The sequence below is a fragment of the Rhinolophus ferrumequinum genome, chromosome 24 (genome assembly GCF_004115265.2).
Source record: "Rhinolophus ferrumequinum isolate MPI-CBG mRhiFer1 chromosome 24, mRhiFer1_v1.p, whole genome shotgun sequence".
NCBI lineage: Eukaryota > Metazoa > Chordata > Mammalia > Chiroptera > Rhinolophidae > Rhinolophus > Rhinolophus ferrumequinum.
This window is the reverse complement of record NC_046307.1, coordinates 37,671,836-37,687,322: the sequence shown is the minus strand read 5'-3', so window position 1 is coordinate 37,687,322 and position 15,487 is coordinate 37,671,836. Positions and strand designations below refer to the sequence as shown.

The window sequence follows — 15,487 nt, the reverse complement described above, 5'->3', positions numbered from 1 at the left end:
AATCAGGCCTCAGTGTATTTGACAACAAAGCCTGCTATCTTTCCACCAGAGCCCCAAGTTAGAGTGAAAAGTGTGTGACCCTGAGCACTTGGTTTGTTCTGCCTCAGATTCCTTCCCAGTAAAACCATAGAGCAGAGCCCCTGCTCTGACTACATCCCAGGGTGGCCATGAGGATAAAGTGAGCAAATGGGGAGACAAGTCCCCAAATTCATACGGAGATGGGAGTGGAATGGGGGCTGGGGCGTATAATTGCTGTTTTGAGTCCTTGGCAGGGAGGAAGAAGGCTGGCAAGTCTCACCCTGGAAACGAATGGGCCAGAGTCTACTGTCACTTCTCCCCTAGGAGCTGATTTTTTTTGTGGGGGGGAGGGTCCCCTCTCCATGCCCCGAGGGTCCTCATGCTGGCCCACACCACCAAGCATTTGTCCACATCTCTGGCTCCTATAGGAGAAGCCTTCATTTTGCATCTTCCATCGAAATGTCCTGTATCCCTCAAGCTTTAGTTCATTCATGTCTGACCACACCGTCCGGGAAGCTGCCTCTGGCTACCCAACATGTATCTCTCCCTCTCCCTTCTCCGAACACGGCCTCACACCCGGGCAACTTGCACCCACCTCTTCACTGGCCTCCCGCTTCCACTTTTGCCCCCTGGTTGTCTACCCTCCACCAAACCCAATCACCTCATGTGATCCTCCCCTCTACACTCTCTAGGGCTTGCCATTGTCACATTTAGATAAAGGTCCTCACCGCAGCCTCAAGACCCAGCAGAACGAACCCCCAAATGCTTTTCCACCTTCATCCCCTACCACTCCGTCCCACCAGTTACACTGGCTGCCTTATGATGTCTCTGAGCATTTCAAACAGAGAATGCACACCTGCCTCAGGGCCTTTGCACGTGCTCTTTCCTCTGCTTCCATGCTCTTTCCCAGATTTTTACATTCTCTGTTTTATTTGGGTCTCTGCTCAAGTGTCCCATCCTGAGACAGGCCTTCCATGACTACTTTGCTGACCCCACCTCTGTCACTTTCCATCTCTCGACCACGCTTTGTTTTTCTTTATAACATTTATCAACCTGACATAACATTTATTTATCTGGTTTTTGTCTGTCTCCTTCTGACTAGACTGCAGCACCATGAAAGCTGGAGCTGTCTCTCTGTCACTTGCTGCTACATCCCCTGCATGTAGCACAGTAGAAACACAAACATTTATTGAATGAATGAATGACTGAACAAACATTGAAAAGATCCTGTCATTCCATTTCGCATTAAATTAGGTTTTTCTATGCCCTGTTAACTGTATGCCTGTCCCATCCCATCTTAACCATAAAGCTGAACAATTCTTGAAGCCCAGACAGTGTCCCGAGTTTGATCCACGCACCCACAAGGTCAGACACGATACTAGACACACAGAACCCCAGCCCCACAAAAGCGCGGCCCCACTCAGCTCATTGCAGAGCTCTTGGGACCGGGGCTACCCAAGCATTTGTCTCACCCCTCAGCTGTGACCTCCCAAGAGCAGGGACAGTATTTCCCTCAGGGCTACCCCCACACCCAGCCCAGGGTCTCTGTCCCCCAGCTGACCTGCACCTTGTCCTCCCACCCCAGCCTGAACCCCACAGGCACTTCAGCTGTGCCTTACTATTTAACTTTCACCACCATCCTCAGGGTAGAAGCATTAACCCAGGTTACAGATGAGGAAACTGAGGCTCCAAAGCTGAACTGACAAGTTCACAGAACAGGCAATGGCAGCCCAGGCCTTGTAGCCCAAAGCCTGGCTTTTAGCCCTACCACCACCACCACCACCACCCACGCTGGGCCGCACCTGCCCCATCAGTGCCATCAGGAGCGGGACCCAAGTTCAAAACCCAGGTCATCCCTAGGTAAGGGACCCTAGACAAGTTACTAACTTCTCTGGGCCTCAGTTTCCTCACCTATAAAATGAGAGTGATGATAATGGCACCCACCTCATGGGTTGCTGTGATTAAATATATAAAGTCGTAGAACAGCACTGGCATAGAGTAAGTGTTCAGTAGGGGTAACTGCCGAGAGAATATAAGGCAGCCCTTGAAGAGGCTCTTGGGGAAGCCCTGCAAACAGAAGCCTCTCTGGGGACATGAGCGGATCACACTCTCTGTCCCTACAGACAGGGCACTTCTGCAGTGCAAGTAACAGTTTGGGAAGATGATACTGCTTTGGATCTTCCCAACAGCCCAGAAACATGGGAATGCTTCTCACTCCCATTTAACAGACATAGAAACTGAGGCTCAGAAAAGTGAAGTCGTTTGCTTTGAGCCACACAGCCGGGTGAGGTGGGGCCTGGCCACTGGCCCACTGAGCATACACACCCTTCACTCCTACGACTCTCGTGGCCAGCCCCCCCCTCATCCCCATCCCCATTCACAGATAGGATCTGAAACCTGGGACCCCCCTCATTTCACATCCTGATGCTCAGGGTGGGAAGAACGCTGGTGCTCTCTGAGGTCCCCCCCTGGTGGGCATGTGGCCCTCGACCTTCCTGGAATGACTTCCTGAGGTGGCCTGGCCCTGTCCCCTCCCCCAGGGGCAGGCCTCCAGCCTCCCTCCCTGTCCTCCAACTCTTCTCCTGCTCACAGGAGCCCTTATCGACCAGAGGTCAAACCAATCTCCTTACCCTGGGTCCCCGAGGGGAGCTGCCCTGCCCCCCGAAGCCAGCCTCCCATTAATGATTTTCTCCCTGGTGCAATGGACAGAGGCAGTGCAGTGACCCAGGGTCAGCAGGGCTATCCGGTGGCCCTTTCCCAGGATGTAGGGGGAACAATCCATCTTGCCCAGCTTCCACCATTTAAGCCACACTCTGTGGCCACATCAATCCCAAGGGAGGTAGACGGATTGGCCTCTGACACGGAAGTAGAGTCCACGCTCCTGAAGAGATGGGAGGCCCTGGGCTTCCTGGGCAAGACCTCTGGGGGCTGTAGGCCTTTGCCCAGGCCAGACCCTCTGCCCAGGGCACCAGGACCCTTCTGCCCACCTGACACTGGCCCTCAGGCGCCTCCTCTGGAAGTCCTTCCTGGCCCACCCTGCCCCAGGCTCAGTTAGGGCCACGGGACACTAACAATAATGGCTTATTGTCCCAGAGTCCAGCTTGTAGGCTCATCCCTGGCTCTCCAGCTCTGCCCCTAGGAGGCAGCCGGCAAATGTTTGCTAAATGACTATGGCTAGGACAAGGGAAAGCTGGCAACCAAAATCAGCCCCACCGCTTACTCACCAGAGTGCCCAAGAGAGGAGGGCAAGTGGTGTTTTGAAAGCTATCAATTGCTAAGCTTTCCTCTCCTAAGAAGCCCCTGGACATGGTATCCCATCTGATTCCTTCAACCACCCGTGGAGGTGGGCAGCCGAGAGAGCCCATTGCGCAGATAGGACCTCAAAGGCACCTCTCCATGCCGGGAGCTCCAGGGTCTACCTGCAGAGCTCAGGCAAAGCGGCCGACTCAGGAACACTCTCCCTCCTCCTTTCCTGCGAGCTGGGTAGCAGGTCACTTGGCCTCACTGGCTAAGGGGGGCCTGTCTTCCAGGCCTTCCTAGAACAGTCAGTGCTGCTCTCTGCTGGGGGAACAGCCCTCCAGGTGCATCCTCACCAGGGAATTGAAAGCTACCATGTGAGAAAAATCAAATCGCTGCAGCTCTCATGAGGTGAGCAGCGTTGGCACACCCAGGACGTCTCCTTAGGCAGAGAAGACGCCCTCTGTCTCTCTGCTATCTCCCCACCCCATACGCACAGATTCTCTTTTGGATCCAAGTAGGTTTTGTCACAGCAGCGTGGTCTATTGTGGGGTCCCCCGGCAGCCTGACTAGAACCCCAATTACCCCCACCCAGCCTCTTCCCTGCCCTAAGGCTCTGGTGGAGATATTTACTCCCTGAGCCAGGAACTGCTCACGGGCAACAAGGCCCCCACATATTCAACTCTTCTCCCAGCTCCACCTGCGTGGCCAGGCAGGGACATGGTGCTGAGTGGGACAGAGACACCACCTTCTGCCAGCAGTCAGCGTGGCTCGCTAACGCACGCGAGACAACAGCCACCACTGCTCCCTCTGGCTGAAGATTTCAGCTTCACCCACCCTCTCATGGCTCTGAAGACATGTCCGGGGGCTTCCTGTTTCTGCCTGGGCCACACTCCCACCTCCCACAGACATCTGCCACATCGCACGTCACCTAGGTACACATGCTACACAAACACACAACCACTCACTAGCACTGACTGACCTCAGGTGCTTCCACGCCAAATCACCAACGTCTTTGATGTCTGTAACCCTCATTTTCTCATTGGCAGAATGGGGATTATTTATAATACTTATCTCAGAAAAAGATTATACTAGTAAAAACAGCGTGACTTTTTTTCCTTTCGTTTGGGTTTTCTAAACAGCCACTACTTACTGAGCATGTCCTCTGTGCTAAGCACTACTTTAGGCAAATGACCCTAAGTGATCCCCAGAGTGGTCCTATGACTTAGTGTGGTTATTGTCCCCATTTCACAGATAAGGTAACTGAGGCTCAGAGAGGTTACATCACTGGCCCAAAGTCAGAACTCGTGAGAAAAGGGAATCAAGATTCAAATCCAACTCGCTCCTCCTCATTCTAGAAGCCAAGCTCTCCGCCACTCCCATGCTCCTTCTCTCCTTCACCCACCTCCTTTCCCCTGTTCAGTTGGTCCTAGTCACAAACTATGGCTGGGGCAGGGACTGGGGCAGGGGCATTAAAATGAAAAGGCTGAAAGCCTTCAGCTCTCTCCCCCTCCCAGGAGAAGAGGATGGGGTCACACTGCCCCCTCCTGCCTAGGTCCCCATCCTTGAGGCCTGCCCCTGTCTCCAGGCAGCCTGCCCAGAAAGGGAGGGTCTCCCTGGTCCCAGGAGGGGCAACCCACAGACTTCCGGCCACATTCCATCACCACCTCCAGCGACAGCAGCATCCGGCCAGCCATGTGAGGCTTTTCAGAGCTTCTCCAAACTCTGGGTTAGAACCTGAGACCTGCACCCCATGCTCCAGGAGTGGTCTCTGATAGTCAGCACCACTCTCCACCCCGATATGCAGCTCCCCAAACTCTTCCTCGAGAGCAAGCGGCCTGGGCACAGGCCCAGAAGTTGCCGCCAGCTGCAGGGCTCTATGGGTCATTATCGCTGAGCGCGAGCCTGACGTTGGCTCCCACTTAGTGGGCATTTGCTGAGCGCCAGGCCCCAGCTAAGCACTTTCTAGGCACTGTCTCCTTCCTCCTCACAGGACCTGGGCAGTTCTGACGATTACCATCCCTGGGACAAAGGGAGACAGAGGCCAAGGGGCTCACGCAAGCTGTACAGAAAGTGACAGAGCCAAGATCCGAACCCACCTACATCTGATTCTACAGCCCGTGAGTTTCCCCCAGCTGGCACCTTGGACAGAAAGGAGAGAAGGAAGGCCGGGTCCAGCCCTGAATCAGCTTGGCTCAGACTGACACCCCCACCCACAGCTCAGCCCCAGGCTTCTCCCTTCTCTCCCGTCACACTCCTCCCACCCAAGCCAATCCACATAGAGTAAGGCTGCAAAGGGCGCTTCCCCACCCCCAGCCTGTCCATTAAGCTCCTAGGGCTATCAATGTATTGATTGGCAGGGCTGAGCCAACAGCTTGGGGGTGGGGGATGCTACCACCCAAGGCAGCTGACCGGAGTTCCCTCTCCCCATACATCAGCCTTCTCCATACAGATCGTCAATATGGGTGCCACTGGCGGTCAACCCTGGAGACAGCCTGGGGGAGGGGGCTGGACCACTAAAGACTCATGTTTCCTTCTTTCTTCCCTTCCCTTCCCCCCCCCATTTCAATTCCCTCGCCCTTAAAATCCTTGTGTGGGGAGAGTGGTCATGCACACCTGAGAGGTAAAGAAGAAGACCTTTATTTCGGCATTCAATGCCCATCATGGCCTTCTACATCACCCCATTCTTGAACTTGATGCTCCAGGTACCCCAACTGGCTCGAAGTCCCCTGAGCACATCAGGATGTTCCCTGCTCCATGTAGAGATGTTCTGTGTGCCTGCAATGGCTGCTACACACACACACACACACACACACACACACACACACACACAATGTCTTCACTCGGCTTGCTCCTATTTCAAGGCTCAAATGGGGCACCTTCCCTGGCCAGATCCTCTTGCCCCAGAGTCTGGTTTCATCAGAGTACACACAGCACCCTAGATTCAGGAGAGTGGTGACAGGTCTTGAGCCCCCTGTGCCCCACACCTGGCCCCAGGAGGGGAGGGTATTCTATCCAGGTGCCCAACCCGCAGAGAAGCTGCTCCTCTCCCCCCCACGCACTGACCCAGCACGCATCCTGCATGCCAGGTCTGTGCCAGGTGCCGTAGGGCCCGTGGGATGTGTCAGGCCTCCCGGGACTTCCAGGAACCAGGAGCAGGCAGACAAGCAAGCCTCCAGGTACAGCAGAGTCCTACGTTAACTGCAACTCGCATTCACTTAACACTTAGAATGAGCCGGGCTCAGTGCCAAGGCTTCCCCCAGGCGACCACAACCCACCAGTACACAACCCCAAGAGGGAGGTTCTCTCCAGATGCCCATACGACAGATGAGCCGCAGGCGGCCAAGCAATTTGCTCAATCCATGGTGACCAAGTGGCCAAGCAGGTGTGAGCAGGGGGCTGGGTCTGGAGTCGGAGCTCCTATGTGTCCCTGTGAGCCCCAGCAGAGCATGCACGGGGTCACAGGAGAGTGACCAAGCGCTGAGTGGTTCCAAAACAGAGGTCAGGGAGGGGAGGGTGTGAAGAAAGTCGCCCAGCATCAGCCATCCCTTCCGGGGGACACCTCGAGGACAACACTGAAGCTTTGGATGACTTCATCTATCTCAAAACCCCATCGAGGGCCAGCCATGCAGCAGGCATCTCACAAATGTTTCCTGAATGCCAAGAGGAGAAGTGCCATAATTGAGTATCTACTGCATCGCCAGCTGTCTAAGACATGGTTTCAGTTACTCCTCCTGACAGGAGGAGAGTAGCAGTTTAATGGCAGGCCCATTTCCCACAGGATAAGGAGGCAGAAACTCAGAGAGGTTAACGATCTTGCCTGAGGCCACACAGCCTCCAAGTGGTACAGTGAGGATTCAGTCCAGACCTGAATCCAAAGCCTCAGACTGGAGGCCTGATGTCACTGATACAAGACGCATGCCCTCTCTAGCTTTCTTCAGCACCCTGCAGCGTGTTACATACCTAACACATGCCTGCAGTGTGTTACATACCTAACACATGCCTGCAGCGTGTTACATACCTAACACATACCTGCAGCGTGTTACATACCTAACACATACCTGCAGCATGTTACATACCTAACACATACCTGCAGCGTGTTACATACCTAACACATGCCTGCAGCGTGTTACATACCTAACACATGCCTGCAGCGTGTTACATACCTAACACATACCTGCAGCGTGTTACATACCTAACACATACCTGCAGCGTGTTACATACCTAACACATACCTGCAGCGTGTTACATACCTAACACATACCTGCAGCGTGTTACATACCTAACACATGCCTGCAGCGTGTTACATACCTAACACATACCTGCAGCGTGTTACATACCTAACACATACCTGCAGCGTGTTACATACCTAACACATACCTGCAGCATGTTACATACCTAACACATACCTGCAGCATGTTACATACCTAACACATACTTGCAGCATGTTACATATCTAACACATACCTGCAGCATGTTACATACCTAACACATACCTGCAGCATGTTACATATCTAACACATACCTGCAGCATGTTACATACCTAACACATACCTGCAGCATGTTACATACCTAACACATACCTGCAGCATGTTACATACCTAACACATACCTGCAGCATGTTACATACCTAACACATACCTGCAGCATGTTACATACCTAACACATACCTGCAGCATGTTACATACCTAACACATACCTGCAGCATGTTACATACCTAACACATACCTGCAGCATGTTACATACCTAACACATACCTGCAGCATGTTACATACCTAACATATACTTGCAGCATGTTACATACCTAAGATACAATCAGCTGAGCAATTACTACCACGTAGTTATTTCCAGTTATTTACTGAGTGCCAGCCATGGTGCTGGCTACTCTGTGCATTACCCCTTTAGTCCTTACAACAACCCTTAGGAAGTAGGTGACCCCATTTACAGATGGGGAAAACCAAGGTGCAGAGGGGTGAAGGTTAAGAAATTTGCTGAATAGCTGCTCAGCAGCACACACACGATTCAAACCTAGGTCTCTCCTACGCCAAAGCCCATGCATTCAAGCACTACAGAAGCCACCTAGCTCACCTGGACGATGCCCAGGTGGGTAAACTGAGGCACGGAGAGCGAGAGCATCCAATGAGCCAGAATTCCAGGGTCCTGAGAGTCGTTCTGCTCCGTGGCCCACAGGAGGGTTGTCCTCGACCCGTCCTTGCCACAGCAGCATTTTAAATGGGCCTGTGGCCTTATGCCATTTCAGTGTCAGAGCAAAAGATACCCAAACATCTGCCAGCCCCTACCAGCAAGGCTGACTAAAGCCCAAGGGGCCCCCTTACCCGCTGATGCTCCAGAACAAATGCCCATACTCAGGCCCAAAGCACCAACAATAGGCCTCAGACTGAGGCGTGGCTCGCCTGCCCCTGACCCCCAGGCCACACTGGCAGGCCCTTGGCGATGCCTTTCCCTGAGTGCTTCCCCACGATCCTGGTGAGTTGGGGAGCAGACCTGACCCAGCAAAAAGAATGGGGCCCACAAAGGTTCTCAGCAAGCCTTTGTGCTCAGAAAGGAAACAATCAATACCCTCCCTCTCCCGGTCACCAGGAGGCCGCAGTGCCCTGGGTGAGGGGAGCTTACCACACTGATGGGGCTGGGGGCAAGGGAGCCCTCCCAGAGCGAGAGGCACAGACAGGGGCTAGGTCTTGAAACACACACGAGAGATCAGGACACCGGGCTGTGCACTCCCCCTGCTCCACACCCTTAGGAAGTAGGGACTGTTCTGTGGGTTGTTTTCTTCTCATCTGACATGTGCAGAAGCTGAGACCCAGAGAGGTTAAGTAACTTGTCCAAGGTCACACAGCAAAGACTAGGCAGAGCAACCACTTGAACCAGGCTGGCAGACTCCAGAGTAAGCTGGGGTCCTAGAGCTGCTAATACTAGACTTGAAGCCAGCTCTTCCTTCTCTTACTATGCGACCAAAGGCAGGCGATTTCATGCCAGTGAGCCTCTCCATCTTCATCTGTAGAATTCTCTCATTCCAGGCTGGTTGTGAGGCGTAGGCTAGAAGCTGTGAGAAAGCACCTGCCTGTCACATAGTGAGCACACAGTACCTGGTTCCAGCTACCAGTACCATTATTAGCCTGACACACCGGCACTCTGATTCCCATACGCACAACTTTCCTGCTGAGGACAGAAGTCTTCTCCTTGGCCCCTTCCACCTGCCTTTGGGAACCCAGCGTGTCCGCAGAGCTGCCCAGAGCAGGGTGGAGACAGCGCTGTGCCCCTGACACCCAAGCCTGCTGACACCACCTGTGGTGCCAACTACCAGAAATTTTAGAAATCCACCTTCCTGTCTCAGGGGAGGCGACACTCCTGGTCTGCAGTAATGCTGGCAGGGTGCCCCCCCCCGCTTCCCCCCCTGCCCCCCCTTGCTGGAAAAGAAGCTGGGAGGGGACTATTGAATCCCCCAGACACCCTCCAAAACAAGAATTCCACCTCTGGCTCTGAGGCTTTCAGACCAGAACATTCCAGGAAGATCAGGGCCTGCAGACTCAGGTGTCTTCAACCACAGAGACACCTACCTGGGCTCTGATCATCCCCGACCCTATAGATTCACTGGGGGGCTGTCACTGAGGACCCCTAGCCTGCCTCTTGAGTCTCCATTTCCCCACCAGCATCCTTTCTTAATAATTTCCGTATTCTTTCTGAAAAAGTCTGCCTGGTGTGGTGGAAAAAAAATACAAGCTCTTGACTCCCGAGTCTCTAGTCAGCCGTGGCCTTGAACAAATCCTTCTCTGCTCTGTGCCTCAGTTTCTCCATCTATGAAGTAGGAATATTAAACCCCTCCTACTTCAGGAGGAAGAATGGTAGGAAGAATGCAACAAGCTTCTGATGCCAGAGCCGCTTTCAAATCCTTATAAGCAATGCTTTTTCACCGGAGGCAGGTCCCTTCCCCAAGCCTTGGTTTCCTCCCATGCTGGACCGAAGGACACGCCTGCCTCACTAAACTTCACAGCCTGAGAGAGGAGGGGCAGGATAAAAGGAGGTCCTGTTCATCTGGGACTCTCCCCCTCTAGCTGGGGAGTGCTCTGAGACCATGAACTGACCAGTCTCTTTGCAGGGCCAGCAGGAAGCAGGCTCCCAGCCAAGTATTTGTTGAATGAATACCTGACTGGATGGACAGACAGATGATGTCACTGCTTTAAGAAATTAAAAGTGCTACCCAGTAGGGCTCATTCCCATCCTCCTTATGACCCAGAGGACTGTCTCCAGCTTCCCCATCCCAGCCAGCTTAGCGAAAGGGTCTAAACATCACGCAGGACAGGTGCAGGGGCAGAGGGAGTATGGAAGGGAACTTCCAAACTTGAACACATGGTGGGGTGAGAGGAAGTGGCGCTGTGGGAGGCTCCTCTGTCCTGGTCCCCCTCGGCCTGGCCTGTCTAGGGAAGGCCAGGACCTAGCGGAGCCTGGCGGCAGAACAATGTCAGGCAGGTGCCGGCTGAGCTGTGTGAAAGGCCCAGCCCGGTGTCATTGTCAGCGCTCAGCCAAGTGCAGAAAAGCAATTTACTGGTCACGCTGCTTGCTCCCCTTGGAAATTTTTAAAATTCTTCTGATTTGAGCTATCCACGGTGTCCCAAGTCGTGTGAAGGGATTTTATTAAATTCCCAGCTTCCTGCTTACCAGGGTGGCCAGTGGGTGAAGCGGGTGAGGGCGGGGCTCACCACATGGGCGAGGTGGGGCCGTGTCGGGCATTAACTGTGCTCAGGAAATGTGGCTGCAGGCTGGGGGCAAAGGCCCATTCTGGGTCTGGTGGCTGATGGATGGCAAGGGGGGAGGACACCAGAACTCCACTGCTAAGACTGGACTCGTCCCCCAAAACAGGGAGGTGGGGGAAGGAAAGGCACAGGTGGACATTTCTTAGCAGAACACTGCCCTCCTAGGTGGAGGAAAATTTGCAGAACTTCTTACACACTTATGATGCATCACCTCGGCCTCAGGGCCACACATGTCACAAATGATGAAGCGAAGACTCACAGGGGTCTACAGAAAGGGCAAGATGGAGCTGGGGTTCAGCCCAGCGCCTGGCTTGCAAAGCCCTGAGCACTTCCCACTGTGCAGGGAGGCCGCCCCGGCCCTGCTCACTAAAGAAGTGCTCACTACCACCCTCTAAGCTTCCCCTGTCCAGGAAGTAGCTGCCCTTCCAGGTCTGCCCAACACCACCTCTGCCAGGAGCAGACTTCAGACTCCCTGCAACTAACACGTGGGTCCCACCCCTCATCTCTACCTCTATGACCATTCTACTTTTGTCCCTCGCTTGAATGGGAACATGAGCCTACTCAGCTTGCCCATAACCACTACACTATCTTTTTAGGACTCATGGGCACCTTTGAAAATCTGTGGGGAGCTGGGAACTCTCTCCCAGATATAAGCACAGTTGGGCACCATTTTGGTGTGATGTTTCAGGGACCCTCGTCCCCCATAATCCAATCCTTAGGTACTCTACAAGTGTGTGGGTTAAAAGTATCAGTCCTATGGCAGTTTTGGATGGCGAAAGGCTGCAAAGGAAGGGAGAGGCAGGAAAAGGGGCTCCCTCAGCTGCTTGAAGCCCTAACCCAGATGGACCTAACCCAGACAGACCACCCAGCTCTTTCCCCAAGAGGCTGGCTCTAGGTCTCACCAAAGAGGGAGAGGTGGGATGCAGACAGAGGCCAGGTTCCCTCCCTTGCACTCTCCCAGAGAACACAAAGACCACACAGAAACCCCTCCTGGGTTCCTGCTTCAAGGATCCAGAGTCAGTAAGCATCAAAAGGCTTGGGCAACAAAGTTTGCCACCATCTCATTACCTGTACGCCCATTTCATTGTCCCCCACCCCACCCCAGGCTCGGCTCAGCACTCAGGAAAAGAGTTCTTGCCCAGGTCAGACAAGCAGATCCCCTGGAGTGACCCTGGGGCCTACCCTCTGCTTGGGGACTCAGCTGCAAACCAGACAGTCCACGCCTGGCACTGGCCTCTCTCTCTGACACCAGCCATCCCCCTCTCCCACCCCCGCCACCACACAGGGTCACATCTGCTTTGGCAAACAGCCAGTCTTAAGTTACTGACTCCAGTTGTATTGATTCAAGGAGTCACTGGGGACCCCAGCCTAGCGAACAGGAGGGAAGAACCCATCAGTCCGTCCGTCCATCCATCCATCCGTCCGTCCATCCATCCATCCTTCCAGCCCCCAACCCCAACTAGCTGCCCCCAGCTCAACGCCAATCCTGATGGTAACAGTCCTCTCCTAGGAGTGGGAGGGGAGATACGTAGGCCCACCGTCACCACCACCACAGCCACCAAACACTGCAAGAGGTTGCTGTCAACTGCACTCACCACCCAGCACCCCTTGCGCCCCCACACTGGGAGAAGCACCATGTTCCCTGCTCAAGGCTCTCTCCGGGCACCTCAGGAACCCAGCAGCCTAAGGCCTGAGCATCCCCTCTAAACTTGTGAGGACACCTGCCTTCAACCCAGAGGGGGAAATGGCAGATAATCTCTTCTGGCCCTAGTCCAACTCCTCCTATGGCCCCTCCCTTGCAGCTCTAGGTGGGTGGGGGTTTGGGGGGCGCTAGGGCAGCTGGCACTTCCTATTCCCTTTCCCTTTGCCTCCGCCCCCCCTCCCCGACACACACATACACACCAGGCTGAGGCAGCCCTGGTCTGGTTCTAATCGGGGCTAAAGTCGGCTCCCTCTTTCCCTCTTCGCTCCACTCCCCCCCACCCCCCTCCCTTTTTCCTTCATTTCCACGGCTTTGGAAGCCGGAGCGTTCCAACTGTCTGCGTGCCAAGACCTTCCCGAGTCTGAAAGCTGCTGAAGTAACAGATCAGATTTTAGCAAGTGCTTTCCAGGCTGAGCGCCAAGCCCTCTTCTGATTCACGGAGAGCGAGCGAGCGGGGAGCGAGGCGGGGAACCAGCCGAGGGCTGCACCACCTTGGGCGAGGGTGTGCAGAGCGCAGCCGGCTCGGGAGCGGCCTCGCGGGCAACAGCCCCTCAGCCCAGGCACCCCGCTCTGCTCCCTCTCGCCCCAGTCCCCCCTAGCCCTGCGTTTCTCCCTGTCTGTCTTTCTGAGTGCTACAAACGCCTTTGAAACCACAGAGTAATTTACAACTGAAGCTTTCTCCCTGTACTCAAAATTCACTCGGGTGAAAAGAACCTTTTTGTTTGGAAGAGCGAGCGGAGATATTAAGAGACGGTTGGCAGAGAAAAGCCCTAGGTCCCAACTCCTCGCAGGCTGCGGGCAGGGGGCTTGGAGTCCCGCACATGGCAGGAGCTGAGCCCGCAGGCTCCGGGGATCTCCTACCAGCCGAGACTGACAGGGGCCTCGCCAGCCTGAGCTCCGCAGCACAGCCCCTTGCACTTGGCCGGTCCGCCGCCGGCGCACGCGGAACCGCCCTTCCGCGCCCTGGGAACAGGTGCACTGGGCTCTGCGCCCAGGAGGGGTGGGGCACCGGGAGGGGGCGCGGCCCGGGGGAGGGGGTCGACATGTACTGCAGGCAGGGGCGGGGGTAGGTCAGAGTCAGGAACCCACGTACCTGTACCTGGAAGCACAGCAGCAGGAAGTGTAAACACCTGCGGGAGAGAGATGGAGAGGTGGTCAGTGGGACTTGAGAGAGAGAGGCGCGCGGACAGACAGCGGGGAAATCAGACGGCGTGGCGGGCAGACAGAGCCACGGGCACACAGATAAGGACAGACGGACAGGCAGGGTGGGCAGCTCCGCGCAGGGCGCTTACAGGCAAGTGCAGGCGGAGGGCGCTGAATACATCGCTGGGCGGGGGGGAGGCGGCGGCTCCTAGCCCAGCCTGCACATGTCCGCTCCTCGCGGCCGGGACCGGGCGCCTCCGCCGCCGCCGCCGCCGCCGCCGCCGCTGCTGCTGCTCCCTCCTCGCCGGCTGCTGCTGCTGCAGACTCTGCTGCTCCGGGGCGCTCCGCGGCGCGCCCTGCGGCATCAGCGCCCCGCGCGGCTCCTCCCGAGCGCTGCGCCCTCCGGGCTGGCGCGGGTGCTGCGGGGCGGCCGCCGCTGTGCAGGAAGCACCCGGCCGGTGCGGGGAAGCTTGTTCACAGCCGGCCGGCCGGCCGTCCGGGCGTCCGCGGGAGGCTGGCTGACCGGCTCACTCCGGTGGCAGCATGCGCGGCGGGGCTGGAAGCTGGGCGCGCTCTCCGACGGGGGCGCGGGGCTGCGCGGGGCCAGGGGTCAGCGCTCCGGGGCCGGGGCCGGGGCGAGCGGCTGCAGCACGGAGGCGTCACGGCCGCTCCGTCTGGGCGCCCGCCGGCTCATGTCTCCTCCTCCGCGTCTCTCTGGCCGTGCGCATCGCCGCCTCCCACCACTGGCGGCGGCCGGGGCGTTTTCTACGCGCGGGCGGCGAGGGGGCGGGGGGCCGGGGGCGGGCCCGGGCCCGAGCCGGCACAATGAGGATGCGGGGCCCGGGGGCTCCCCCCTCGGGGCGCGGCCGGACGGGCGCTCAGCTCGCCTGGGTGCGCCGCGCCCACATCAAAGGCGGCCCTGCCTGCTTGCCTGCCTGCCGGGGCCTCTCCACTGCCTCCTCCTCCTTCTCCTGGCGGCTCTGGTTGGAGGGAGGCGCTCAGACTCTCAGCGACCGGACCGGCAGCTCCGAAGGGGCAGAGCCCGCAAGGCTGGAGCTGGTGAGCGCTGGAAGCCGTCGGAGCTCTGCGCGCGGGAGCAATGACCCGCGCCGCGGCGTAAACGCCGCCGGAATTGGGCAGGCGGTAGTCCCCAAGAACGCAGTTAGGTGCAGAAAGCCTCACTCGCCCACATTCGCTCCTAGAACTCACTCAGCACTCTCTCCCACCCACCAGCGCTTGAGTGGAGAAGCGGGTCAGGACCAGCCCCCGGGGCGGCCCCACTTAAGGAGGGGGGGTCACTTTTATCCGCCCTGTGAATCCACGCAAGATCGTGGCGTGTCCCAGCTGCCCTCTAGGACAGCTGGCCATACTAAGTGACCCCCTTGTAATCTCTTCGTCCCTGCACTGGATACAAGTGCAGAAAATCTTGTGAGGTTGAGGGGGAGGGGTCTCCAGGGTGTCTCTTACTCCCCTCTCCCTGCCCTGGGGCTCCCGGGTGGGTTCTCCGGATCCTAGTCCGGCTCTCCAGTAGGTGAGCCAGCTTTGGAAACGCATGGCTGCCACCTAGCGGCCCAGAGGCTTCGCTGCAACCCCAGCCCGGGAGGGCTACCGGCCC

The 15,487-nt window shown here is 56.5% G+C and overlaps 1 protein-coding gene across 1 annotated transcript in view; it reads right to left on the bottom strand.

Moving 5' to 3' along the window:
• The window catches only part of FGF18 (fibroblast growth factor 18), a 34,035-nt gene extending 19,424 nt beyond the window's left edge, over window positions 1–14,611 (bottom strand). The window contains exons 1-2 of the mRNA XM_033096439.1: window positions 14,022–14,611; window positions 13,823–13,859 (exon numbers count right to left, since the gene is read on the bottom strand). Of these exons, the coding sequence (XP_032952330.1) occupies window positions 13,823–13,859; window positions 14,022–14,053 (69 nt within the window). The 5' untranslated portion in view covers window positions 14,054–14,611. The remainder of the gene's footprint in view (window positions 1–13,822; window positions 13,860–14,021) is intronic.
• Between the last annotated feature and the right edge of the window lie 876 nt (window positions 14,612–15,487).